The sequence below is a fragment of the Semicossyphus pulcher genome, unplaced genomic scaffold (genome assembly GCF_022749685.1).
Source record: "Semicossyphus pulcher isolate SPU_LCO1_2020_fin unplaced genomic scaffold, fSemPul1.0.p SCAF_7, whole genome shotgun sequence".
Classification (NCBI taxonomy): Eukaryota; Metazoa; Chordata; class Actinopteri; order Labriformes; family Labridae; genus Semicossyphus; species Semicossyphus pulcher.
Genome location: NW_027211748.1, coordinates 15,445,675 through 15,473,260, shown reverse-complemented (window position 1 = coordinate 15,473,260; position 27,586 = coordinate 15,445,675). Strand labels below are relative to the sequence as shown.

Here is a 27,586-nt window from a genome sequence, read left to right as displayed (position 1 = left end):
ACTGTGTTGCACTTCCATTTCAATTTTATATTTAATACAAACGAAGAGCAAGCCAAAAAAAAGATTGAGAAACATATTTTTGGGCACGCCAGCTTAATAAGTTTGTGATCCACTGCTAGACATCAGGTGTAACAAATGTGAGAAAAATTGTATTTCATTTAAATTGTGCTGTAGGGGATCATGACCAGCAGTGGGAGAAGTAAGTACTTTATGATTACTAGTAATTTTACTGATTTGAATTGTACTTTGCCATTGAAAACAAATTTTGAAGAACTCTAATCATGGAGTTTTTTTAATATATATTTTTTTGTCATTTCAGTTTGATTTAAGTTTTATTTTATTCTGCCAATTATTAAACGTGAGGATTCGTATGGTAAAAAGAATACAGAGTAGTATTTCACGGGAATAATTAAAAGCGCGCATGTAAATTAGGATGGTATTAGTTAGGTACTTAATTACTTGTTTCAACTGTGATCATAAGAAAATGTCTTTATTAACTTACAACAATTACATTTATAACTTAATTGCTAATAGAAATCACATCAGACGAGAAACTATCGCAACGTCATCCTCTAGTGAGCCAATGTGGGCCCGTAATAAAGCCATTTGGCTCTCGCGAGAAGCTAACGAGCTAGCGGATGCCAGATCCATGTGAACAACAGCGCTTCCATGAACACCGGGGACTGAACCCAGGTCAGTTTGTGGTCCCGCTCTTTCAACGGTTACCACGGAGCTCGTAAATCATAACTGCAGCTCGACCAGCCGAATGAAACCGCCCTCGCTAGTTTGAAGAATGAATCATGGGACATCGTTACTGTGGAAACGACGGTAACCTCTTTTGTTAACCTGGCATGTTAAATACAGTTAGCTAACAAAAGCGCGTTTATGTATGTTAGGTCCAGCCATGGTAGGAAGGTTTGCTGCATGATATCTTTTGTCTTGTCGTTGTTTGTACCCGGCTCAGCCGTCTTCAGGAAAACGGTTTGACGCTACGTGATGCTAATGGCTCACCAAGGTAACGTTCCACGTCTTTACTGATGCAACACTGGAACGAGATAAGACGTTAACCGTTAGCTAGTCTGTATTTAACGTAATGGTTGCAGTTATTCAGCCAGTCCAATGAAGACCGTTAGTTTATGAGCCGCTGCAGCTGAAAAGCGGCACTGTTGACTGAAACTACCATAGTGAACCCCAGCGAACGCTAGCTTAACTCCATGATGATGCTCCAGGATGGTTCAACACAGCTCCTCTGCCTCACAGCCAGCAGTGGGGTCCCTCTTTTCACCAGAGGAGCCTCCAAACAGCTGCCCTTCTCTGTCATCGGCTCCCTGAATGGGGTTCACATGTTCGGGGGCGGCCAGGGAGTCTTGTTGTCCCACTGTGAGACTCAAGGTGGAGGCAAAGTGGTGTGGAGGGTTTTTCAGGACAGTGTGATGCTCATCGCTGTGAATGGAGGTGGAAGAGATGGTGTAGGCAGCAGCAAAGAGGAGGAGGTCCGTTTACAACGCCTCCTGGAGAATGTGTGGAACTGCATGGTGTTGGTGTTGGGGCAGGATGAGCTGACCAATGTCAGGAATGTGGAGAGGCTGAAGAGGGATTTGCGGTCCTGCTTCTGCCTCATTGATCAGCTGTTGGAAGAGAAGCAAGAGGGCATGCTGGGTAACCTGACACACTGTGCTGATTCACTGCTGCCCCCAAACCCTACTCTTCTTCAAGAGGCTGTGGATGGCTTTGCTCAGGCTGCAGACAGTGAATTTGGCTGCCTCATAGTCCATGGGAGAATAGCTGCAGCAACTGAGAAGTGGTGGCGCCTAGCACCGCAGGAAGTTGTCCTGCTCTCTGCGTTGATGCGGTCCCTCTCGGCCTCTGGATCAGCCTCTTGTGATTACCCGGTTTTCCTACCTCAGGGCAGCCCCACTGTAGCCCATCGCCTGCTCCGATTCCAACTTCTCCCTGGGGCAGATGTGTGTGTGCTGTGCGGCCCGACCCCTTCCCTGCAGAGAGCGGAGAGCGGGCTGGTGGGTCGTCTCTGGACACCCTTGGTGGAGACGTTGAGAGACTGCCTGGCTGTTGGAGAGCGCTGTTTACCAGGGTCTGTATCTCTGCGTCCTGATGTGCTGGCACTTCTGCTCATCAACCGTGAAACACGTCGCTCAGTCTCATGTGTGCGTACCCCGACTAATCACCCGCCTAACGACCCTCCATTACCTTCCAAGGCTCGCTGCTGGGAGCTACTGAAGCTCTTCTACATCTTCAGCACAACACGCTACTTCACCCAGGAGGAGACTTTGTGTGTGTCCCCAGAGGAGAGGGCTCAAAGAGGTGAAGACTTTGTCCTTGGATTCTCCCACCAGCCACAACAGTGCTATCTAGTTACAGAAGAGTGCAAAAGCTTTGGACTTCAGACACCACAGCACCAGCTCTTCCTGCTTGTGCCTCTGTCTGTGCCCACCTTTGCACTACGTACGGTTGCCACACAGACACTCTCGGATATAGTTTCAGCCACTGGGTTTTAAGTGAACGATTTAGTTTGTTACCACATCTTAATTTCAGTAAACTAATTATCTTTGACCTTATAACATATAATAATTGATATGCAAATAGCTGTCACCTTTGATGACTGCAAACATACAATTACACGTTGACTAAAAAGGCATGAATGTCTGCTTCCATTTGTCCATCTTTTATAAAGACAATGATTATCATATCACTGTTACAGGTCTCCTCAGGTATTTTTTTTTTACTTCTCAATAATTTAATACTTAGGAAAATATATAAACAATTTAAAATGTCACTTTGTTTCACATTCAATTGATAAGTCACTGCTACTGCTGTGTCTTTCTTCACTGGCTTCAAGGCTGAATACTAGCATTAGCACTAGGATAACACTGAGTTTAAAAAGGTTCATGTGAAACTTTGTTACACTGGGATAAATTAGTGTCTGCTGTTTGTTGTTTTGAAATATTGAAGATTTGTTTGTGCTAGTTTTTATTCTAAATATAGGTGCTTACTTTCTGCGGATCATGTGTCATTTATGGGTTTATGTGATAAGAATATTGCTTGTTATATTCGTTGAATTTTTCATTGCAAAACGTTGACAATTAAATGCACAGTTCAAAGGTTTTAGTACTTCTATATGAGCTAGTAATATTTATGTTTTTTGTTATATCTCAGCTTTTGCTTCAAAGCTATGAGGCACAAACAGTGACTCTATGATGCTTGAAACCAAAAGTATCTGTTAATAATTCTCCTCTATCACAATTCCTAACCATCACTTACATATGCCCAAAACAACAATTGCTTTCTCCTTGTATTCCACATCTCATATTGCTTTAATAACAGTGGCAGGGACTATTGACAAAACACACACACCGTAATTGAATGACGAAGTCATGATAATTGCAGTGTTTTGTTTTGTTTTCAACTTCATCAATATTTACAAAAAACTTACTGCAGTGTACTTTTTCACTGTGAAGGCACTGAGGTTTATTGAAAAAAAATGCTAAGGATAAGCAGTATGTAGTTTGTAATCGCAGGTGCAGCTCTGCTCTTCATGCTTATTCTGTTTATACAAGTTCATAGTGAGTTAGCGAACAGTTTATTTTTGCTGCATTTCCACATAGGACTTGTCCTAGTTTAACCTTAGAAACTTGAACCACTGGCCTGAGTCTGTGTGTCCCCCTTCCAAGGACTACGGAAACTGCTGAGCAACAGAGACGCTCAAAATGAAACCGTATAATGTTAGAACATTTTCAGAAAGTGATTTTTTTTTTTTTTAACATGAGCTATTATGAATATGTTTAGTCTCAAACCTTTTCCAAATTAGTCTAATTGTAAAAGTTCATACAGATTTCTACAGAATAACTTTAATTTTAAAATATCAGCCAATAGAGGAAACGTATGGGGCTCCAGCTGAGATGGGAGAAGCATTAATAATTGTTTTGGTCACCATGACGAATTAAAACTCTCATGCCAAACCGCATGGAACGAGAAGTAGGGCTCCGCGTGTGCAGTGACCTCGGGAAAAAATTGGTTACATTATCCCCCCGAGCCACGTCAGTCGTCCAAAGCCGTTTAAGTTCAGTAACCGGAGAACCGAAATTGACTGACAGCCCCACGGAGCGTTGGATAACGGAGTAAGAGGGGGGTGCGATAACTGTGGACACCAAGCCGCACAAAGGGGTGGGAAACGCTCGCGAGCTGTAGCGTTGCCATGTGAGCAAGGAACAACCCCCCAAAATTTCAGAGTGAGAAGCGGAGTTAGTGTTTGTGGAAGCAGCCAGGGCCAACGGAAACATCCTGGGATTTTATCTCAAGTTTGACGAAGCCCATTTTTGTACTTTTACCTCTGAAAGGTCCAAAGGTCCGAGCGCTTAGTCATTTTTAAGTTGCTCCTCTTGCACAACTTCAAATTCGCTCCACTCGAGTGAAGCAACCGGTGTATTGCAGGTCGCAGTGCACCGCAGACGCTTTAAAAGTTAACTTGTTAAGAGAGAGGGAAGACCGTGTAACATGTCAGCCACTCGGATGCAGTTGCTGTCACCCAGACTTTTAAGCCGGGGGCGAAGCGAGTTGTTAGCCGGCTGCAGTGGAGCGCAGCGGCCCGGCGCCGGTGCTTCTCCCAGGGTCCGCTCACTGACCTCTCCCCCCCCTCTGTCCTCCTCCTCTCCCGGCAGAGCCTTATCGAGTCTGAGTGCGACGCGGCGAGGGCTCCCCCAAGAGAAAATGACCGAGAATGGAGTGACGTCCCGGGCCAAGGTGTTGACCATCGACACCATGAACCCCACGGTGAAGAAGGTTGAGTACGCCGTGCGGGGGCCCATCGTGCAGCGGGCTGTGGAGCTGGAGAGGGAGCTCTCTGAGGTTTGTAAAACTAAGCTGTTTGATCTCAGTGTTTGTACCACCAGCTGCATCCTCCATGCATCACACTCCACGCCACTTCTCATCTCTGCGTGTTGTGTCGTCTGTCTTTCATTAAATCAGCCTGTTATATGCTTAATTTGTTGGTCAGACTGGCATCTTTAGTAAAAGATATTTTTTCTCAGAAGAAATTAAGTACTCCACCTAAGGGAGCCGTTTTGCTGTCACTGTGTTTAAAAACAAACTGTAAAATTATTGTCACATTTGCCAGGACATGCATAATGAACAGTTGCACTCATTTAAATCTCTTGAACTTTAAATTTTAATTGTAGATTTGATTACGCTAAAAGGCAGCTCTGCATGCTTATTTGCCGCTGATGAATACTTGTGTGCTTTTTGGCCCAAGTGAAGTGAATCCAATCAGTGTTTCATTAAACATAATTGCACATCAACAGGCCTCCATTCCTGGTTATAGTGTCACTTTTTCCCCTCTAAACATTATCCTAAAAAGGAAAGTGATTGCTGCGTGCACACCCTCTTATCAAAGTCCATCAGTTACACAGTAATTCCGGAGGTTGTTTATCATGACGAGTTGTGTCGACGAGTATGATCCAGATATCTCCGTTGCTTATTGTTAATGTCTAACTTGTTTTTAAGGCATTAGTGTAAAGAATGAAAGCTCCTCACTGAGAGGTGAAAGTCCGAAGTCTGATCTGGGTTTGTCATATCTCATATCTGTGTCTCACTGTAGTATACAGTGAAGAATACTATAGATGGATGTATCTCTTAACTCCAACACGCCGAAATGTCCAACTCTGCTAATCTGTCCACTATTGTACCATTCATAACAGCTGTAAACAAGCATAGACTGTTTCATTTTTGTAGTCAATTATCTTGAAATCAATACGAAAATATATATTAGGCTCTCAGCACTTGTGTCAAGCATTTTCAGTGCAGTCTTTATTCATCAGTTTAATTTATATAGATCCTTTTTACAATCTATTGGCACTGTAAAAACAAACAAGTTGTGCATCTCTCTCCTTTTTTTAATAAAGCTCTGTTTGATCCCTTCCTCTAACACAGTTTATGGCGATGTGGCAACCAGCTGTTAGTGTACCGAGTGCAGTCTGGTGTGAAAACGGTCCTCTCTTGAGTGCTTTGCTCAGGAAAGGAGATGGGTATGTGAACAGGTTCTAGCACAGGTGAAAGGCAAGGCAAATCCGGCCAACAGGGACTCTAATGACAGTGCTGACCTTTTTAACCAGATGGCTCAGCGGCATCATAGATTTTATGTTCTGTTTGCATTGACCAGTGCTTCCCTGCACCCGATCCCATCTCTCTCTATAGCATAGTTAGTACAAGTTTGATCAGGCGTTATCGAATTGATATTTAGGTGTACAAAAAGCAGAAGAAATTGCAGTTTATCTCAGCTGTTAAAACCCAGTCAAGATATTGAGAGGTATGGGTGTTTTCAGGGGAGAAATAAGACAATTACAAAGCTTTTACACAAGCTAGTGAATTCTTTATTCATCTCATTTCCATCTAGTTCTGGGGAAGCAATGCGATTCATTGTTTACTGACTGCAGACTGTCCAGCTGCCAGTTTCTTTCAATAGCATAGCAGCCCGCCAGAATGCAAAAATGTACCCCGAGTAATCAAGTGCAGTCCTCCCATCTTTATTCCTTTCTTCCGTTACACTCCCTTACTTTTTACATTCACCTCCCTTTCAAACTGCGGTTTGGATTACGTTGGAAAACCGGTCACTTTTCTCACTTTTGTCTCTGAATAAAACACAGCAGGAATGTACACCATGACCCGCTTCTCCAGTTTCCTACACACCTTGCCTTTTTAGAGCTGAGATCTTGGCTCTCCAGTACAAAAATTGCCTTGTTCTTCCCCACCCCCCCTCTCTTATCTATGTTAGTTCATAGCCTTTGCAAAAAGAGAACAGAAACGAGACAGACTTTGCGCCATCTGACTGCAGCGGTTAACAAGTGCTGAGACAAATGCTTTAGACGCGGTTACTATGGTCTTTGTTTGTCCTAATGAGCAGCCTGCTGATAGAGAATGGGGGCCTTTGGGGACGGACCAGAAACCAACAAGGAAGGTTTTGTGGAATTCTTTCCACATATTCTGCCGGAGGAAAAAGCAACACTCAGACCTATAAAGACGTTTTAAAGATGCATTGATCTGAATGTTACATGTATTTTGCATCGACTTATGCGAAGTGAAAGTTCTTATCATCTTTTATGTGAACTTTATGCTATGTTGTGCAGACACAACATCAAACTTATCATTTGTCAAATGTTCCCTTTGCAAAGCCTTGGAAGTATAAAAAGAAACCCTGCCTGAGTTTTACCTTCTGTTAGAACTTCAACATTGTTTGCTGGACTGTTTTATCACTGATGGGTAACAAAAACGCTCAGGCCTTTCCAGTCTGTTCTCAGGAGCACAGGTCAGTGTGTTTCTAAAAGACCCCTCATTGTGAATGGGCGGTAACTTTGACCGAGGGGTGTTTTTCTCCCGCTGTCATGTTATTGGTTCAGACTGAGAGACGCCTCTAATATGTGACCAATGAGAGGGCGTCTTTAAATGTGAACTGGATTGGCCAAATCAAACAAACAGGCTGTTTTGATTACCGCAGGATGTCAGTGAGAGGTTCCACTTGCGGCCTCTCTGCAGTGTCACGCTGTTCTAACATCTGGTGTTAACTGCGTGTGTGAGCGCGTGCTTGTTTATGTGCACGAGTCTGCCTGCATCGCTGTTTGTCCTCTGTCAGCGGTCTCAGATGCTTGATTTTTTTTTGTCTTTCAGAAAGTATATGAAACCCTTAATGTGGGAATAGATTCTCTGAATGAAATTTGACTCCAAGTTTACAGCTGCATTGCTTTCATACATCCAATTCTTATCAGTCTCCACTAAGGAGGTTGAAAGTCATTGTGTAATGTATGTTTCTGTGTTTGTGTGTCACAAGGTTATGGGTTGATAAGATAGTTTGCATCAAGGCCATTTTCTGTATATGTGAGAGGAAAAGAAAGTAAAACATAAATAAACCTTTTAGCTTTCTTTAAAAATCATGAAACTAATTACTGATACTTATTATTAGGTTTATATTGTTCTTTAGTCAATCTGGTTTGTGACATTTTGTTTTATTGCACTTGTGAAAATTAATATGCTGTTTATAATTCGCAACACATTTGTATATAACTTAGAGATGATAAACTTGTTGAATACATTTCTTTCCTCTGCGTCTGTAGAGCCAAATGAAAGAACAATTGAACTTTTCTTTGCATTCCCAATAGTAGCTAGCAGTCTTCTTGTTCCTTGAATACAGAATGTTTGCCCCTGTATGCCACATACCAAGCACATAGTCAAATCTTAAAAACTATCACTATAGTGTTAACTCAGCATGGTCCTCCTGAAACAAGAAAACTAAACTTGTCACATGAGGTATCTATTTCTGGCGGACTAAATACAAGAGAATTTTTGTAAAACCAGTAAAGTATATATTTAAACTTTGCTGGGATGTGCCTTTTGCATGTTTGTTCTTACTTGTCTATGTTCTGTGCTGGCTAATATACCTGTAAAAACGATATTCTCTGCAGCAAATGTTAGCAGCAACTTCGCTTTAGAGATGCATGCAGTCCTGGAGCAGCAGAGAGTCTGCTGAGTCCCTTAGCTTGTCTGGACTCAATTCAGGCGGAACAAACTAACAGTTGGGACAGGTGACATGGTACAGAAAGTGTGCTAGAGCTAATAGTTAAATGAGCATTTCATCTTTAATTTTCACCATTTCTATGTTCACCCCTGTGCAGGAGAGTCAAACAAACTGCAATATAATCCATCCCTTGAGTTGGTTGTGTGTAAGCCTCTGAAGCTGCTGTGATCTCAGCAGCTGCTGCTCTCAGCCTCTTGTGGCATGCATATTTATGGCACAGTTATGCATGTTTGTGTTTGTATGTGGGCGCAGTGTCAAAATGTTTAGATGCAGTAGGGGTTCTCAGCCCACCCCATTCTCTTAGATCATTTGAGCCAGGTTTATTAATAGGCAGCCATTGTACACGTCACTATGATTTTTTTTTTGGCACTTCAGACGGATAACAATTTGTTTGTTGTGCTTCTGTTCTGCAGGGAATGAAGAAGCCTTTTGCTGAGGTCATCAAGGCCAACATCGGTGATGCTCACGCTATGGGCCAGCAGCCAATCACATTCTTCCGACAGGTCTGCCCGTAAAAACCCTTCCCCCCATCTCTCATCTAGATTTAGTACATCACCTCTGACCAGTCAATGTCAATGCCAATGAAACGGATTCCTCCCTCTTTAACTAAATTGGTGTCAATCATTTCTTCCTGCCTTATGCAGCAATCCTTGCAGGACTTTGCATAATGTCCCTTCCTCTCTTTATACTCCCACCTCTCTTTGTGTCAAGGTCCTGGCGCTCTGCTCCTACCCTGAACTGCTGAATGACAACACATTCCCAGAGGATGCTAAAAGTAGAGCCCGTCGCATTCTGCAGTCCTGTGGAGGGAACAGTATGGGTGTGTATTTCTGTGCCAGCACAATACATTTTGTATAATCCCAGTTGCTTATTACCACCTTTAGTCTTATTACACACTCCTTATGTGTTAAAGAATGCTTGATCTGATGGTACTTTACTGTGTTAAAGCTTTAAGTTGTCATAGCAGCTGGTCTTGTCTCCACATGAATCCCCTTCAGGTTCCTACAGTGCCAGTCAGGGCATCGACTCTGTGCGTCACGATGTTGCCCGCTACATTGAGCGAAGGGATGGCGGCGTGCCCTGCGACCCAGACAACATTTACCTCACTACAGGGGCCAGCGACGGCATTGTGGTACAAATTACCCCTCAGCTGTTATAATGACTTTGTCTCTGTTCTACCTTTTTAATTGTGAATGGTTGTTTTTCCTAAAGACATTAGGAATAAAATGTAACACTTCTGAAGTACTAGGTTTATAATGACTTGATGTCCTGGTTTCTTTGCAGTGAATTTATGTACATAATTTAACTGACAAATTGGGCAGATTTTGGATTATAATTGAGTCCTCTTTTTGAACTGACAAATTAGATATTTCAGGCAGCATGAGTTCAAGATCAATGACGCCAAAAAATGTCCTTTCAAAAGTTTGGGTGGGTAGGTTTGGGTGAAAGTGGGTTAAAGCAGTCCAAGAAAAGACTTTCGAAAAATAATTTAGCAGTTATGTCTTTCATTTTCTATCTTGTTTACCATCTCCCCAAGTTTACCCTTGAGGGAAACCCTAACCCACTGAATCTTACCATATGGCCTCATTAAACTAAAAGCATGCTGCATTATTAACAATAAAACTCACTATGTGCTGGTTCAAGCCAAAGCACAGACGCAGAGCACCAAAGCTAAACTCAGATTCAGGTCTTCTTTTCTAAACTTAAACCCACATTGAAAACTTCAGCAGACTTCTACTCTGTGTATACGTCATTCTGAAATTTGATAACTTGTATGAAGGTTAAACTTATTATGCTGACATACCTTTCTCAACCTCCCTGTCCTGCTCTTGCAGACCATGCTGAAGCTGCTGGTGTGTGGCGAGGGCGCCACCCGTACAGGCGTCATGATCTCAATACCTCAGTATCCCCTGTACTCTGCTGCGCTGGCTGAACTGGGCGCCGTGCAGATCAACTATTACCTAAACGAGGAAAAATGCTGGAGTATGGATATCAGCGAGCTGCAGCGCTCCCTGGATGAGGCCCGGGAACACTGCAACCCCAGAGCCCTGTGCATCATCAACCCAGGAAACCCTACTGGTAAAGTACACTTTTTTAAATGTATAAAAGTGAATACTAAATCGTAGTTGTTAGTATTTTCACATTTTAAATAACCTTGTCAGCACTTTAGGTAACTATGTTTCCTCAGCCAAAGGAATGGAAACAGAAAGCCTCATGAACCATGACCTCACAAAGGAAGTGAAAGTGTCAAATGTGCAGTATTGTAATGCATGTACTCCTTATTTTTCAGCTGATTGTTCTGAACTCCTTTTAAAATGTATGGCTTATGTCATAATCATCATCAACTTTCAAGCTTTAGAAGTCCTTTTAACTGCTTCGTCTGACCTTTGTAAGCGGGTGGAGTTGAGGCAATTTTCATGGAGTTTGCTGAGTTATAAACAACCAAAGACATTGCAGCGATATCGTACACTTCCACAACTATTAGCTTTAACACCAGTAGGCCCACAAATGAAGTTACTTGTAATAAAGTCCTTTCAGCATGAGTTGTCCACATCATTTTGTCTCCTCGTACGTATCTCTATAACCACACATCCCATGCTCTAGTCAAAGACGAGCCACTAGATGGCAGCATATAGACATAACTGCCTGCCCAACGACCGTATCAAACATGTCTGCCTAATGAGCCTCCTTCTTCTTCACAGGTCAGGTTCAGAACAGACAGTGCATTGAAGACGTAATCCGATTTGCAGCAAAGGAGCGTCTCTTCCTCATGGCTGATGAGGTACTCTGTCTGCAACCTGTTTATCGTCCTGCTTTATTGTGTTCTGTTTCCTGCAAAACATCATTCTGTGTTCATGTCTCAGGTGTACCAGGATAATGTGTACGCTGATGGTTGCCAGTTCCACTCCTTTAAGAAGGTTCTGTTTGACATGGGGCCAGAGTACTCCAATACAGTGGAGCTGGCATCTTTCCACTCCACCTCCAAATGTTATATGGGAGAGTAAGTCATTTTAAAATAATGTCTGGCTCTTTCTTTTTTTAATCTCCTATTACACAATTTCTACTTTATCACATCCTCATGTTTTCTCTCCCTTTTAGGTGTGGCTTCCGTGGAGGCTACATGGAGATCATCAACATGGACGACGAGGTGAAGGCCCAGCTGATCAAGCTGGTGTCTGTCCGTCTGTGTCCTCCTGTTCCTGGGCAGGCTCTGATGGACCTGGTGGTTAACCCTCCGCAGCCTGGAGAACCGTCGTATGCCAACTTCATCAAGGTACACAACCCTCAATTATTTGTAGTAGGGGTGAAATGAACACATAAATACATCAATATACATGATCTCTTGTTTTAGCAGTATCAGTATACATTCTGTTATCCTTATACTATCAGTACACTGCTATTGATTATGGATTTGAACTAGTTGTTTGAGGAGGGAATTGCAAGACCGCAAAATATGCATTATGTACTGTTAGATCACATTTTAGGAAATGCATGAAGCTGCTTTGGAACATTTTTCCACAGTAGAATAAGTTACTTTTCAAGACTTCTTAAAGTTTTTACTTCAGTTTTGAAATCATCTTGTGTGTAAAAAAAATATTTTTTTACTTCATAGCATTCATATGATCTCTGTTAAAACTTCCTGGCATGGCTTTCCATCCGTCTTGTGGAGCTTAAAGACATCCGGAGAAAACATTGTTAGAAAAATCAGAGACACAAGCTCCTATAAATGCGCTGATTGAGGTGCGACAAATTCTGTTAAATATGGACGTTCTGTTTTAAAAGATTTGAAGTGCAGCTGTGTAGTGTCGGTCTCATTAGTTGGTTTTGATCATTTTGACACGCAGCGCCTTTAATGACGAGCCTCCTTCACGCGCTGTGCTGTGAAAACGAGATCGCGGGTGGAAAAATACAAAGCTGTGTTATTTTGGGTGACTTTGTAAAACGTGCAGCTCATGATACATGTCAACAGAGCGGACACAGCCAGAAAGAGCTGCAGTGTGCAGGTACAGCAGGTGCAGGTGTGTGGGGAGAAATAAGTGAAGAGAAGCAAGGTGAGCAGATTAAAGTAGTTTTGTAAACAAACACTGACATATGGTGGAGAAGAATGAAGCACAGTTATAATGGATATAACTTTCTTTATGTTCCTGAGTATTTCCTGCTGCGTTCACACGTCAGCAGACCCGGACTTCGCTGGCTGGAGAAAGCTGGGGTCAAAAATGTGTCTGTATGTTCACACATGCAGCCCACCCAGGTAATGTCAGGAAACAGGAGTGCAGTGCATGTGTGAAAGGGGCTACAGTGTGCCTTTGTTTACAAAGACACGTTTCTGTGACTAAGATTTTCTCCAGACCTCCATGAGCCTGACAAAACAGGGGATTGCTACGTCGTCAGATATTGTTGCAGCGTGTTTCTTAATTCTCGTAACATCTCTCATTGGTGTACTTTTTCTTTCTCTCTCTTGTTTCTTTCCTTTTCTCACACATCCAGGAGCGTACTGCCACCCTAAGTGCCTTGGCAGAGAAGGCCAAGCTTACAGAGCAGGTTCTCAATACCGTGAAAGGCATCAGCTGCAACCCCGTGCAGGGAGCCATGTACTCCTTTCCCTGCATAACCATCCCTGAAAAGGCCGTGAAAGAGGCCACGGTGAGTCCTTGCTCCCCTCTCGTAAATGTTTCAGTGCTTCAAGTAGCTGTTTTGTCGCTTCAAGTAAATTACATTGATAAGAAGCACTGAGAATGAGAAGAGAGACATTTTTTTTCCTTGCAGTGCAAAGACGTAAGAGCAACATACCCTCTGCTGCATTAAGCAACAGGTTTAGTACACTGTGAATCCACCTCCCTGTCTACTTAAGGGAACAAATGATTTCCAATAGCTTTGTGTTTCAATTCTGTCCCAGGGTTGACTGCTCAGTAGGAATTTCAGGGAGGGCTGATGAGCCGAGCTGAGAATCCATTTAGCCTAACAGACGATAAGGTCAGAGGAAAGCTAACCTACTGACACCAGATCAATCCCAGTAACTCTACCCAACATCTTCATCACACAGTTGTAGCATTGCTCTGTGTGTGCTTTTCCCATAAACAGGGCTTAAAAACAGAGCCTCTGTATAAATACTCCTGCCAGCATTGGCAGTTTAAATACAGCTGCTGTGCGGTCCATTTAGCTTGTTCAGCTCAGCCACTTCTAATGCTGAAGGATTTTTACGAAAGCTTTTGATCCAGAGCAAATAAGACCTATTTCAGATTTGTTTTACTTCAAAACAGTACTTATCTTTTTCTTTCATGGTCATCAACCTTCAATTATCTTTGTATTGCTGAAGGGAATGTATTGTGCTTACACAAAGCCATGTACAACTCTGAAGGAAGAAAATAACTCATGAATAACCCATGAATGTAATGGGAAAATGGTTGCCCTGAAGCTGAAACAAACATGAAATTCCTTGAAGAGCTTTACATGAGAGTTTCCAGGAATATAAAACTGAATACGTAAGTTTGATTACCCATTTTTATCTAAGAAGTACAAGACTGGACCGATGGTTACAAGGAGAGGCTCAATTGAGCTGTTTTTGCTTCTTTTAATTCCAGTTCTGCCTATTAATGATTTGAGTTTCTACAAATTGAAAATCCTTGTTGTGTAGTGGAAGAAACATAATGGAGTGCTCATAGAAAGCAGCTCAGTGGGAGTGCTACTCAAACGTACATACTGTACTTTTAATGAAAAGGCTACACTGAGTCACAGGGTGTCTCTATAAATACAGATAATAGTCACAGCAAAGTTGCACTTATGAAAACAAACACGGCAAGATACCTGATCAAATATTTTCTACATGATTGTTTTCAGAAGAATATTAAGCCTCAAAGAGCGCTCTGTTTTGTCTCTGACAGGACAAGGGTCAGCAGCCGGATATGTTTTACTGCATGAAGATGCTGGAGGAGACAGGGATCTGCCTCGTACCTGGAAGCGGCTTTGGCCAGAAGGATGGAACCTACCACTTCAGGTACAGAGCACTTCATGATACACGGCATGTCTGTTTTCCTTGCCTGCATTATTGATTAATCAATCAATTAATCAAATATTTGATCCTTAAGATGTCATTAAATGCTCATTACAGCTCCCTCATGCCCAAGCTAAGGTCTTTGATAGTCTTATCAAAGGACCAAGACCCAGAGATATTCAGTTATTCACTCAAATGTGGCTTAAAAGATGACTTCATTATCAAAATATCTGCTAATTCATTTAACTGACTATTTTTTTAATCAACAAATTATTTAAGCTTGACCTTGGCTAAAGTGTCTTTAAGAATGTTGGAAAAATATATGTAAATTAATTTGATGTTACAGACACTTTCAGACATACTGTACATCTCTTAACGTTACTCTGATGCCATAAGAATTAGGAATCCCAACATCTCCTCCTGTCATACAATGTCTCTGCGGGGTATTGTTAAACAGGCTGCTCTGTTGTTGATTAGATGATGAAATGTAGGAAGCATCCCTCATACCTATGCATTAGAGTCAAAATGGCAGCACTTTTTAGATAGATAACCTGTAATGGTGCCTATTTAATGTCTGATAATGCCTTTATTGTAACTGTTGTTTAAGCTGTTCCTTAGTTTAAGGAATGATTGTCGTTCTTTAGTTTTTCTTATGTGATTTTTTTAATTCCTTGCTTTCTAATCTTTCCCATCAGCCAAGGCATCTGCTCAGTTCACAGTTAATTGTTGTCCTTCTGTTCCCTTTTCCTCCCAGAATGACCATTTTGCCACCGACAGACAAGCTGAAGATCCTGCTGAACAAAGTCAAGGAGTTCCACCAGAAATTCACGCAGCAGTACTCTTAAATGTCTGCTTTTCCTCCTCCTATCCTCAACGGGAGGAGCTCACCCACCACAACCAAACGAACTCAGCCGATCAGAATTTATCTGTCACTTATAAGTGCCTTTTACTACGGCGGCTCTTGTGGTCTCTGTGACGACACACTTCAGCCTCTACAGCTGTCTCATTTTGGACATTCACCGACGGTATACAAGGCACTGTTATATGTCAGACGACAAAACAAAACTGGAAATGAAGGAAGTAATTAATAGACGTGTGCCATTTTGGTTTGAAACGCATGGTTTCATCCTGTGAGTGTGTGAAGGATGTACAGTATGTACTGTAGGTATGTGTATTTGTGAATATGAGCAATAGATTGTGTATATGAATACCAAGCTAAAAAAAAAAAAGAGAGGTAGAATTGAAGAAAAAGTGATGCTGCTTAAAAAGTGTTTAAAATGTTCCATTCCTGCAGGCAGTACTCAACAAGGCGAATATGCAGGATGGACATTCGCATGATGATTCAGAGATGATTTTGTAGAATCAAAATAAATGTAACAGTGTATTTTATGTCTCGTTATTTTGGCACGAGCTGTCAGATCGCTTTAGAGTTAGTATTATGACAAAAAGGTCATTTTCCTTTGACCACGAGCATTTAAAACTTTTATGTCTCTGTAGTTCTCCAACTTACTCCCACTGAAGATGTATTATCACAGACATTATTTTTTGAAATCTTCATACTTTCACATAGAGAGTTATTATGCAATGACCATCAGTTTGATATTTGTAAAGACTGAGTTTCCATTCATAAGAGCAACACAAACATGCAGCGTTTAGTCATGTTTCATCCCTGTATTCATTACACTGCTTACAGCCAAGGACTATATCTCTCACTAAATGTTACTCTTCTAAGATAACAACAAGGATTACATAAAGTGAGACTTTTCATGTTTAGTGGTGAACACATTTAGCAACTGTTGCATGTTTACACATCCAGAACACGTGGTGCAACATTTCCATTCATTTGGAGTTCGAACCACCTCATGAATCTAAGTCCGATATTCACTCTTCTTTTTCCTCCATTTTGGTCTCCACCAACTGCTGATGTTTAACTATTATTATTATTTTTGCAACTCAAGGTTGACTAGAGCAGTTAAAGTGAACCAAACATTAATAAAAAAGTATGCAAATTAAATATATGTAGATAATTTCCACTTTAAAGGCGAGGTATTATGCTACTTCCAAGCTTCATATTTCACACTGTGAAACACACTGTGTACCTTAGCATAACTTACAGTTACAAAAACTCTAACTCCTCATTTTTCTCACACTAAAGCTCTGTGAGGCCCTCATACAGCCTCTGCCTGAAACGACTCAGTCAGCTCTGTCCCTTTAAGAAACCCCGCCCCTACAAGCCCACTTTCTTCTGATTGGCCAGCTGTCTGAAGCCTGCTGAGGCAGCGTGTAGAAAAAACTGTGTGAAACCTGGCATATACAGCAGCCTGAGCTGAGAAGCCTGGGGATTACTCCCCGCATACTTTTACCTACAGATTTTAAACTTCACCCACGTTTAGTCTGCACATCCAACATTGTAACATTATATATATGTCTTTAAATGTGAAACAACATAATACCCCCTCTTTAAAAAAAATAAAAAAGTAAGTTTCTCCTCAGCCTCAAACACACACACAGCTGAGTGTGAGATGGCCAGCTGTCTGCACACTGCTGAATCTGTCACGTCTAATAATGATTTGACTTCTGGTTCAAAGTACTGTACACGTAGACACCACAACTGCCTTTTAGTCTCTATTAATCTGTCATCTATTTTATTGCATAGTTTGCACTTTGGGAGCACGCTGGGATGATGGATGGTACCGCAGGTGGAGTGTGCGTGAGTGTGTGAGGTATAAAGATTGAAAGACTGTGTAAGGAAGTGTGTTAAAGTGAAGCATGTAGTTTGAAGGTGTTTTCCGCTCTCTTCCTCTCCTCTCCACAGTGGCTGTCAGCTTTAATTATCTTTGACAATGGGCCTCTTGAATCCTAATTATACTGAGCTCTGTCTTTCCTGGTGCTCCTCACCGCTCACTCCGGCAGCATGACGGGCTCACACGTTCCAGTCCTCTTCACCCCAAATTAATTGGGTGCGTTTGCGTTTTTTTTCTCTCATCTCCTGACATCTTTTGGGAATCAAAGGTCATCATTAGTTCGGGTGGGGATGTAGGGCGACAGAGAGACAGTCATGCATCAGACAGCCGCGCTGTCATGTGGCTGTCCCTGTGATGACAGTGACCGGTTTATTCGCTGTGTGCAGTCTTATATGAGGAGATCCATATGACCGACCAGAACCGCTCACTCAGATTCAGGAGCTGTTGTGAATTGACAAAAGTATTGTGTTCAGTATTCTGCATAACTATTAAAGTCGTTTATCTGGTCCACATATGAACTTTAGCTGGCATTTAGCTTGGAAATGAAATTATTCAACAGTCTCGCACAGAATTTATTTGATATCTTGATTTATTATTTTAACTTAAAACAGGAATTTGCATTCAAATTTCTCTCTCGTGCACTTATAGATTTTTTTTAAATGTAAAGGCTAAACATTGCGAGCTAATGGTGTTAAACGGTCGGATCAGTTTCAAACAGTTTGAGGAATAGCTATTAGCTAAATGCTTCAGAATGACTTTAATCATGTGTCCAACTCCCTCAATGCACTTTATGAATCTTGCATGTCTCCTTGGGGGGGCAGCGCATACTCACCTGATGAATGTAAGTTAGCTAGTCATTAACTTTGCCAGTCTGCCCTTTGGTGCCGTGCAGGTAGTGTACAGTTGGAGTTTACAAAACAGTTGCGCGCAGCTTCTATAAATTATCAGATTATCATCTTCTTAATTATAAATCTGCTTAATATAGCCTGTCATGCTAAATCTCCCATATTGCTTGAAAACTACAGGGGGATTGACCTCAGTGTCTTCAGTGGTAGCTACAGCCTTAGGTGGCTGATGTAGCAGGTAAAAGTGTTTGATTAGCGATACAGCTGGAGATTTTTTAATTTATTTTTTCACGTCAAGAGGATTCACTCAGAGCAATGTCAGGTAAGATATTTCTGTGATTTTCTGAGTTTGTTAAGGTGCTAATGCTTGTTCTGTTTAGCAAACCTCACCGATAGGGCAAAAAATACAGACATATAATCTGTTTCAATCTTTGTCCTGCATGTTAGCATGACGCTGCAACAAAACGGAAACAATGTATTGTTTGAAGAGCACATGAGTCAGAGGAACCCCCTGCATCACCAATCAACAGCTGCATTGTTTTCTTGAGGCTGACATAACGTAACTGCTTGTTACTGTTGTAATCACTGTGTAGATTTGAAGTTAGTTGTGTGTAATTGCAGATTTGAGGAAAGAAAGAGTTCTGCTTCTCCTGTCCTATGATTGGTTGTGGTTGTTTTGAATGTGAGCCTGATTTGTATCCATATTAGATTTGATCTTACCCTATCACATCATCCTCGTTTCTTTCTCTGTGTATGTCCTGTTTGAAACACAAAGCTTAGCCCAAATACTGGAAACAGCTAGCATTGCTAAATCAAAAGGTAACATAATTGAACTAATCTCACTTTCTAACAGATTACATCAAGTAAAAGTAATCTCTCAATAGGCTTTGTGCTGGACTATTTTTAGGGGCACATTTTCACACAGCTGCATTTAAGAGCCAAAAGTCACAGCTACCCAATAGAAGCTACTCCACTTCAAAGACTCCTTCAAATGCGACCATGGACTGCAAACTTCTTTTCGTCTTTTCTCAAACTCTCCCATGATACATTGTGTGCTAATTGTTGCTAAGGCAGAGCACTCTTACCAGCACAGCAAACACACCAGCAGCTGAGGACTTCACTTCTTATGCTAAATTAACCAACTGTAACTGTAACTAGCTTACATTGCTAGCTAGCTAACTAGCTGATGGCACGACTAAATCAAACGCGATCTTACTATTGATACGTGGGCATCCAAACTTAGACCTTACTTTCAGAGGTTGATAAATTGATCAAGGTGAGGAAAGCTAGCCCTGCTTGGTTTTCAGACAGTTATATCACTTTTTATGGTCCATATAAACATTAGGATTGATTACACAGCTAACCAGAATGTGGTTCTAAAGTAGCTTTGTTTGATGCTGTGATGAAAAGCTAACTCCAACTTCTTTTTGTTTTAGGAAAAAAGAAACTAATTTAATGAAACTGAGATGGGAGAACTTGACCAGCACTGAAGCAGCACACTCAGCCAGCCTTGATGAAGGTAATGCAACAATAGTGAATTTGTAATATCCAATTTTGACATTAGCCATGTGAACTAGCCTACTTAAATTGGGCTAACTGTTGTGAACTAGTGAATGTTAACAATACTATGGCTAAAAGTGCATAGTTGACCAATCTACTCTAACATTTCCTCAAATAACTCATAAAATAAAACAAAATAATTAATTCTGGCTACATTTCAAGTGACGATTTAAAAACGCTCAGGTCTGCCTTTAGACGAAGGGGTGGCAACACGCAGTCCTTGAAATAGCAGGATGCTATATTTACTGTATGGTGTCCTGTTTTAATCAATGTAGCCTATTAAAAAAACATATATTTTTAAGAGGCTGCACATTTAATGTTGTTAATGTTTAATGAACAAAGGAATGTCACAGAAAAGTTGGTTGAAAATATTTGAAAAAAGTGAGAGGACATTGAGTTTAGTTTAACGATAACAAAACAACAATCATTATGAATATTATGTTTTTAATGTTGTGTAATTTGTTAAACTCTATGTTTTATAGCCCCTACTTATACACAAGTTACACGTTGATAATTTCATGGGGTCAGTGGGCCTTTTACTTTATTTACTTTATTTTTACCTCTACATACATGTTCAGAGGTCATTCACACTCTCACATGACACTCTCCAGTCAGTAAATGTAGAAGGGCAGGTTTAAAAAAGGTAGGACAAGAGAAAAGAGAGAGGGAGGGAGTGATGATACAGAGATTGGGTGATAAATCTTGTTCTGATCAGGTTTCTCTGGTGCCCTCACACCTCAGTCTCTTTCTTGAGGTAATTAATCAATCCCAGACTGGAGGCATTGATCGGCCTCTCGCGGCCCTCAGTATGTTTACACTCCTCGATTGTATTTGCCACTAAGCCTCTCGCTGCCGCTCAATCTCATCGGCAGAAAATGTGACACTCCACCCTCTGATGCCATCAACGAAACGGTGCATCGACTGACATCTCGATGAAAATCAATCTACTTATTTTTTTTTGTTGCATGGGGGATTTGATTTTGTTGTAATCCTTTGTTGTAATCCTGCATTCCAGGTTGCAATACATAAAGTTTCATAGTGAGCGATCAAAACACTCAGGGAGCAAATTTCCTGAAAATGTTTCACTCGATAGTTTGTCAAAAAATAAAACCATAAAAGAGAATATTTTAAGTACTTTTTATGAATTGCTGTATAAACAGTGACATTAACCCTTTAAATATATCAAGTGTTCTCAGATTGCTTGCTAACAAGCAGTGGAGTATTTATGATGTAGTATATCTCCCTTTTTTGTCTTTCAAAGTAAAAGTAAATGTAGTGTCAAAAAAATGTAAAATAGATGTTAATATACATTAATTTCAGAAAAATCGTAAAAAGGAAAAATAGGTTAAATAAATTATTAAGATGTATAAACCCTCTCTAATTTTTATAAATGTATACCTGTTAAAACAAAAGCAGCTTTTTGATCTTGTTCGTCAAGGTGAAACTAATTTATTGTAAACTTAATTTACAGTTTGATGATTCAATGAAATGCATTCAATGTGTCCTATTTTATTAGAAGACTACGGAAGCCCTAAGCAGACATGCATCCGTACATTTTATTTACTCCCGTGTCAAGTAATTTCCGGTTGTTTTCTCGGAATTGATTTATTTATCTCGTTATCTCAAGACAAAAATGCTGGTTTTCCTGTAATAACGACTTCATTTCTGTTTTTTTGTCGAGATCTCGACTTATTTATCTCGAGAAGACAAAGCTGGTTTTCCTATTTTAACAAATTAATTTATCTCATTATCTTAAGATAACAAAGCTTTTTTTCCTTTAATAACGACTTAATTTCCATGTTTTCCTCGAGATCTCGACTCTTTTTTTCTCGTTGTCTCGAGATGACAACACTGGTTTCCCCATTATAACGGATTGATTTATCTCATTATCTCGGATTAATTTATCTCATTATCTCGAGATAACAAAGCTTGTTTTCCTGTAATAACGATTTAATTTCAGTTTTTTCTGGAGATCTCGACTATTTTATCTGGTAATCTGGAGATGACAGAGCTGGTTTCCCAATTATAACGGATTATTTTATCTCATAATCTCAAGATAACAAAGCTTGTTTTCTCATGATAACGGGATAATTTTCCGGTGATCGAGAAAACAAAACAACAGGCTGGTCACTGTGATATTACAGACCAGGACATGCCATGCTGCCATTGCCCTCACACTAATGAGGTAAATTAAAGTTATCAATCTCGAAGATCTCAATTTCGTTCTCTTTGGCGGCACCTATGGCGATAAACCATATGGTAATGGTATTATGGTAATTGTGGGAGCACACTTCCCAGATATCCAGACAGTGTTTCATGTGTGACGTCCACGGCTGCTCCAGTTGTAAATCTTGATTTTCCTCGCTGACGGTATCTTACCTTTTTAGACTCTTTGCCTTCATCTGAGCGTCGAATTTGTTTCTTTTTCTTTGGATTTTCACTTATTAGACATTTATTTAAATGAAAATCTTCGAGTTTATTACTTTAAGCCTGTTTGCATGTTTGTTTTGTGCTTTTGCAGCTCTGGGGATATGAGAAATGATCATCTGACGTTACGGTGGTGCAGCGTTGTTATCTCGAGATCTCGAGAAAACAACCGGATTTACTCCAATTACATAAAATGTATAGATGCATGTCCGCTTAGGGCTTCCTTAGAAGACACTACAATTCATTTATAAAATCTAAAAATACAAGAGAAAGAAGTGCAGGAAAAAGAAAAATACTATTTCCCTCTGAAAAGGAATTAAAAATGTTCAGGTTTACGTGGGTCCCAGTGTCCCCTACTATTGAGCTGACGCTGTGGAGAGTTGGAGAGTAACATTATCACAGAAGATTTCAGGAATATTTTCATGCAAATCCATGTTTGTCAGAGGCAAACATCTATAGGTCCAGGTCTCTGGGTCTCTGCCCTTGCTCATACTTTACATACTCTTATACTTCCTCTACTTGTAAGACCTTCTATATTGTTACTGAGCCTCCCACAGGATGCAACTCATGATTCAACGTCTTATTCACAGACTGTATGTGAGTGATGACGTGTTTGGCTCTGCGCTCCTGCTGGAGGACAGGAGGAGGCTGCGGAGAGGAAAACAGGATGTTTTAATTGAATTAGTAACGTGCTGTGGTTAACCATGCTGATATGTAGCTACAGCAATCAGCGGCATTGTTCAACCACGAATCTTTCAAATAGAAGTACAAGGTCGAAATTACAATGATTGCATCTCAAAGGGGGGCTGAATAGTTTGTATGTAAGGGGACACGTTTAGACACATTGTGTTTTAATGCTGGATCTATGGCAGCAGGTATTACTGTATCGGTGGACTCGCTGGAGACGTACAAATAGAAGTCCTTAGCTGTCTGACTACCAACAATTGAATCCATGTTGTGCCTGTTACTGAAACCTTAAAGGTTCATTTTCTCAGAATGAAAGTAGTGAGATTATTTCAAGCTGTTGCAAACTGAAATAACCTTGAGTCAATACTTTTTCAAATTTGAGTGCGACACGCCAGGTGCGACAAGTAAAAGAAAGTTTACTGCACAAGACCTGAAACTTAATTTTGTAAATAACTTTAAAAATAAATAAGATTGTATTGTTTGTTTGTCTTCATATATGTAAATAAGTGTGACTCAAAGTGATAATCTTGAAGATTTTCATTTAAATAAATGTCTGTTAAGTCACTATCTATCGCCGAGTGAGGTAACACAACGCTGATTGAGCCTATGGCCCACTGATGAAAGCCTTCGCATTTGCAGTATTATGGACTGGCCGTCTGGTGCGACTTTCGCAGAAAAAATCTCAAGCAGCGCCCAGTTCGTGACGCGTTTTCCAACACCAAGCAGTGGTTGGTCTGCCAGAGAGGGTAGGCGGAGCTAAGCGGCTGCTTTTCCGCTCTCTGCAAGTGTTGCGAGTAAACAGTAATCTACTATGGCTGAACAAACAAAGAAAAGGTCGATGACTACAGATACAACTTCAACAATAAGTGAAAATCCAAAGAAAAAGAAACAAATTGGACGCTCAGATGAAGGCAAACAGTCTAAAAGGAAAGCGACCGTCAGCGAGGAAAATCAAGAGTTACAACCGGAGCACGTGCAACACTGTCTGTCATCTTCGAGATGACAACTTTAAACTACAGTCATGAATGGCGGAGATATTTTGTAGTGTGTCTGAGCGGATAAGAGGATAACTCTATGCATATTAACGAGATGTTTTGAAGTGTGCAACAGTGTGACAGCTTCTGTGTGCATCTATTTTTTTTAGCAATGTTTTCTCTCTCCTGCAATTGTTTATGGTTTGTTTTAATGTAGTTGTAATGAATACCCAAAGCCACAAGTATTTTAACCTGAAGTAGCCTGAAGTGTGTTTAAAGCTCTGAGTAATCTGTTATATTTGAATCTACACTTGTCTTATTTTTACCTTGTGTTAAGTGCTAAGTATAAAAGTATTTTAAGAGCTTACTCGTTGCTTTCATTCATTTACAAATATGAATGCTAAAAGTGTCCTTTTCAGAAGTGCACAAAAGAACAGAGAGGAGGGACCTTTGAGTAGAGACACAAGCAGCATACTGACACAAGGACACACACACACACACACACACACACACACACACACACACACACACACACACATGGATCAAAGTAACGGTTTAACAGGAATTGTTCCCTTTAAAACTGGAAGTAAAAGACAAAATCAAACAAAACAATCCCTAATCACACCTTGATTTTCACTTGAATGAAAAGAAATGTTCTCCAGCATGAAACCAAAGTCCCACCCTGTGTGATTGTGATTGCCTCTCGTCTTAAATACAGAACAGGAGCAGCTTTGAGTGGGTGGTGTGGTAACGCATTCTGTTATCCCTCCCTCTCGTCCCCTGCTGAGCTGAACTGTTGAGCCCGGCCTTTTCACTGCGAAAGAGGAATAAACACTCGAAATCTGAAAGAGCAGAAGGCGTGAAAAGCACTGAGGGACGTGCATCTTATCGCTGCCGGGCACACATGCTGTTTTATCAGTTGATAAACACTTGAGTGTCAATGGTCACATAATATTTCTGTTTATATTCCCGGCTGGTAACGAGGGGTCCATTCAGTTTCCTGCCCATTCACCACGTGGACTCTTTGATGAACCTGTCTGGGCTTTGATTGTCATGACCACAGCTGAACCCTGCTTAGCTAATCAGGTCAGGCTGCTTAGGTGTCATACATATTTCATGTTGCCTCTCCTTTATCTGACAAAGAGATTTTTTTTTTGGCTTTGTGAATTGAAATCACGCCTCATATTTTCATTAGACACTCACAAAATCTTGCAGTCCGTGGTCAGATGGGCGGGATGTTTTATTCATGTCCTCTGAAACATCTGCTTGTCCGGGTGTCAAAAATCATCAGGCTCCCCCAGGACTCCTGCCCGACTGCTTGTAAATGAACTCCAAAAGTCGAGACTCAAAACAACCTGTCAGATCTCTGCAGCACCAGAGGAATCCTTCAGTACGGCCGCGGAGGTGAGCTGAGTAGCTAAGATCCTGTGCTGGAAAAGAGTGATGAAAGTCAACCTTTGACACGTGTAAGGCGGTTTTTAATCAGACAAAAAAGAAAGGTGCACTCTGATTCAGTCGGTGTGATACTGTGAAAAGCTTTCTATTACAAGTTGTGTCTTCTTCCCACAGCTTTCGGTGGATTTTGACACGGCTGTTCTCTCCGGCTCCTGGTCGACAAGTCTCCCTGAGTCACTCGAGGCTCGTGCCAACTGGAGGGAAAGAGCCTGACCGCTAACAAGTGCTCACTGACTCATAGCCGCCACAGTATGTCCCACTGTGTTCGTGTGATTGCGTGTCCTTATATTCTATTCTATTATATGCAATTCTATTTGCCTCTTTGCACCCATCCCACAGACAATGTGTGATCTTTAAGAAAAGATCATGTATTTTAGTTCACATTAGTGCCCACCCAGACTACAGTCATCTGTACCAAAGAGGCATGAATGAAAGAAACCTAAATGAAATTGTATTGTGAATTGTATTTTTGTAAGATAAGTCATTCTTGCAAGACTAGTTACAGTCTTTCATGAATGAAAGGCCACTGCACCAAACATCATAGCATGTCAAAAACGCAAGTGATCCATTACCATCCATCCAGCCAGGCCTCTATATGCAGAGGCTTTTCCTAGGGGAAGCCTGAGCCCCCTCCTCAATCTGATTGGCCACCCAAGTTGCCAGCCCATAAACCATGATCAGCGATCTGCCAGGTCAGAGGCGGTTCAAACCACGGATGCACGATATTATCGGCACGTTATCAGTATCTGCAGATGATGACTTGAAAATGACATATCGGCATCAGCAGATATGTCATTTTTCCGCCGATAAATCGTTTTAATTATGCCTCAATGCTGGATGATTCCCTAAAAAAGCTTCACGTAATGGTACAACATTAACTCGGCGCGGGTGTGCATACGCACTGCGTGCACCACTGAATGTGTACATTTTAAAAATCTGCCAGTGGGCCACTACAATGGGAGTAGGCGTGATATCAATTCCACTACAGGGGAGACTTGATGTTATTTTCAGAACAGAGTTAGGTGAAAAAAAACACGTGCGTAATATATCAATATTGAAAATCACCAAAAATATCGGCATGTCAGATATCAGCAAAAAATCCAATATTGTGCATCCCTAGTTCAGACAAGCTCTATGGGCTTTACTGCAGCTTTTGTGGCATTTTATTAGAACACATTTTATTGTTGGTCTTTTTTCTAATGGCCTCAAATGACTGATATTTTAACTGGGATCAAACTGCGTCTCTACACCGGGAAAAAAGTTTCAACTTAGATGCCAGACATTTTAAAACGACTCGGCGATGACGAGAGCGATGAGGTTGGGCCCAGAGAGTAAAGCTGTCGGCTGGAGAATGAATCAACACTGTGAATGTCCTAACCTAAAAACCAACAATAGATCTGAATCCATTAAATGTTTTTATCCTGTGTTGTACCTTCAACAGAACAAGGTGTGATTTTATATCAGATGAGTGTTACAACAATAACATCATTGTTAGTGTGGCAGGCTGTCTGTCCTTCTTCTTTTGTCCGATGTTTCGAGGAGGCCGGGGCGTGTCCTCAGCGAGAGGAGAAACTAAAATTAACCTAAAATGTGTCGGTTGAAAAATAATCTCTTCAGTGATTTTGTGGAGCACGTCCTCCAACCAGCAATTTGAATGCACATGCTCTTTTTGACAAGTTTCTGTCTTAAATGCCAACAAAATGAACACCTTTTCTTTCTTTATTTGAGTTGTTTTAGACATTTCTCAAAGTCCTTGCTGTATACAACTTTTTGGTCCATTGACACCATTGACATCTTTGAACAGACAAGATGTTCCATCCATCCATCAATTATCTATACCGCTTATCCTGTTCAGGGTCGTGGGTAGCTGGAGCCAAACCCAGCCGTCATTGGGCGAGAGGCGGGGCACACCCTGGATTGATCGCCAGTCAATCACAGGGAGAGAGACAGGCAACCTTTTACGCTCACATTCACACCTACGGGCAATTTTAGAGTCACCAATGAACCTAACGAGCAAGTCTTTGGACTGTGGGAGGAAGCCGGAGTACCCGGAGAGAACCCACGCATACACGGGGAGAACAAGCAAACTCCACACAGAAAGGCCCACTGCGAGCCGGGACTCGAACTAGGAACCTTCTAGCTAACCCCTGCACCACCGTGCAGCCAAGGCTGTTTTAAAGTTATTTCAGTGTTTTATTGTTGTATTTTTGAGTTAATAGTAGCATGTACAAAACGCCTCTTTTTAATAGCAGTTCTGTTTGCAATTGATTCAACAAACAGTTTTCTTTGCAATTTCACTCAGGCTGCAATCAAAACCTCGCTCC

General features: G+C 41.1%; 2 protein-coding genes across 4 annotated transcripts; both read left to right on the top strand.

Annotated features, from left to right (window-relative positions):
• The first annotated feature begins 662 nt into the window (after positions 1-662).
• Positions 663-15,946, top strand: gpt (glutamic--pyruvic transaminase). 2 transcript variants are annotated; one of them, XM_069685153.1, is made up of 12 exons: positions 663-828; positions 4,677-4,863; positions 8,992-9,081; positions 9,290-9,398; positions 9,577-9,710; positions 10,414-10,657; positions 11,281-11,360; positions 11,443-11,579; positions 11,678-11,852; positions 13,067-13,222; positions 14,461-14,573; positions 15,325-15,946. In XM_069685153.1, exons 1-12 carry the CDS (start codon positions 794-796, stop codon positions 15,413-15,415), a joined length of 1,551 nt encoding a protein of 516 aa, XP_069541254.1. In that variant the 5' UTR covers positions 663-793; the 3' UTR covers positions 15,416-15,946. The 2 variants fall into 2 exon arrangements, with proteins under 2 accessions (XP_069541254.1, XP_069541253.1); XM_069685152.1 differs by lacking the exon at positions 663-828 and having other exon boundaries at positions 4,085-4,863.
• On the top strand, positions 1,069-4,764 carry fuz (fuzzy planar cell polarity protein). Of its 2 annotated transcripts, XM_069685156.1 has the most exons (2): positions 1,069-2,322; positions 4,677-4,764. In XM_069685156.1, the coding sequence occupies exons 1-2, from the start codon at positions 1,215-1,217 to the stop codon at positions 4,691-4,693; spliced, it is 1,125 nt and encodes a 374-aa protein (XP_069541257.1). In that variant the 5' UTR covers positions 1,069-1,214; the 3' UTR covers positions 4,694-4,764. The 2 variants fall into 2 exon arrangements, with proteins under 2 accessions (XP_069541257.1, XP_069541255.1); XM_069685154.1 differs by lacking the exon at positions 4,677-4,764 and having other exon boundaries at positions 1,069-2,530.
• Positions 15,947-27,586: the final 11,640 nt, after the last annotated feature.